Consider the following 793-nt stretch of genomic DNA (forward strand, 5'->3'; position numbering starts at 1 on the left):
CATTCCCACAGGCAATGAAATAATGAAACCCTCAGAACCAGGCAGCCGAGGCGAGGAGCTGATGGCTGCTCCGGCATTTCGTGTGCTCTCAAAGGAGGAGAACAAATTCAGAGGGCAGCATCGTGTTGTGTTTGTGGGAATGTCAGCATGTGCAGATTCCACAGCCAGCCTGCGAGTCATTTGCTCAGGGGAGTGGGGAAGAAAGTCTGATTTCAGATCTTTCAGCACTGATTTTAGATCTTTCAATGATGATTACTGGGCTATCAGCACTGATTTCAGGTCTTACAATGCTGAATTCCGATGTTTCCTTGCTGATTTTGTGTCTTTCAGCACTGATCTCAGGTTTTCCACACTGATTTCAGGTCTTTCCATGCTGATTTCAGACCTTTCAGAATTGAATTCAGGTCTTTCTGTTCTGACTTCAGGTCTTTCAGCACCGATTTCAGGTCTTTCCATGCTGATTTCAGGTCCTTCAGCACCGATTTCAGGTCCTTCAGCGCAGCATGAATTACAGCTCTCAGTGTAACAACGTCCCCGCAGCCGGACAGATGCTATAAGGAGGATGGTTCCGTGAGAAGAATCTTTCCCGGGTAAGGATACAGCCATAAGGCACACCAGGACTTTGTCCCGGGCACCGGGGGATGACGGGATGACCGCTGATGACGGACACCGCGGGGGGGAGCTGAGACCCCCCGACAGACGCCCGCCGGGCTCACCGCGAGAGCGTTGGGCCGACGACGGAGCCGAGAGCGACGGATCCCTCCCCGGACCGCTCTCCACCGCCGCTCCCCGC

At 53.3% G+C, this 793-nt stretch overlaps 1 protein-coding gene across 1 annotated transcript in view; it reads left to right on the top strand.

Moving 5' to 3' along the window:
- Positions 1 to 649: 649 nt before the first annotated feature.
- LOC104913763 (heparan sulfate glucosamine 3-O-sulfotransferase 3A1-like) overlaps positions 650 to 793 on the top strand; it is a 26,513-nt gene continuing 26,369 nt past the window's right edge. Inside the window, exon 1 of the mRNA XM_031556379.1 lies at positions 650 to 791. Within this exon, the coding sequence (XP_031412239.1) occupies positions 650 to 791 (142 nt within the window). The remainder of the gene's footprint in view (positions 792 to 793) is intronic.

This window comes from Meleagris gallopavo, chromosome 20 (genome assembly GCF_000146605.3).
Source record: "Meleagris gallopavo isolate NT-WF06-2002-E0010 breed Aviagen turkey brand Nicholas breeding stock chromosome 20, Turkey_5.1, whole genome shotgun sequence".
Taxonomy (NCBI): Eukaryota; Metazoa; Chordata; class Aves; order Galliformes; family Phasianidae; genus Meleagris; species Meleagris gallopavo.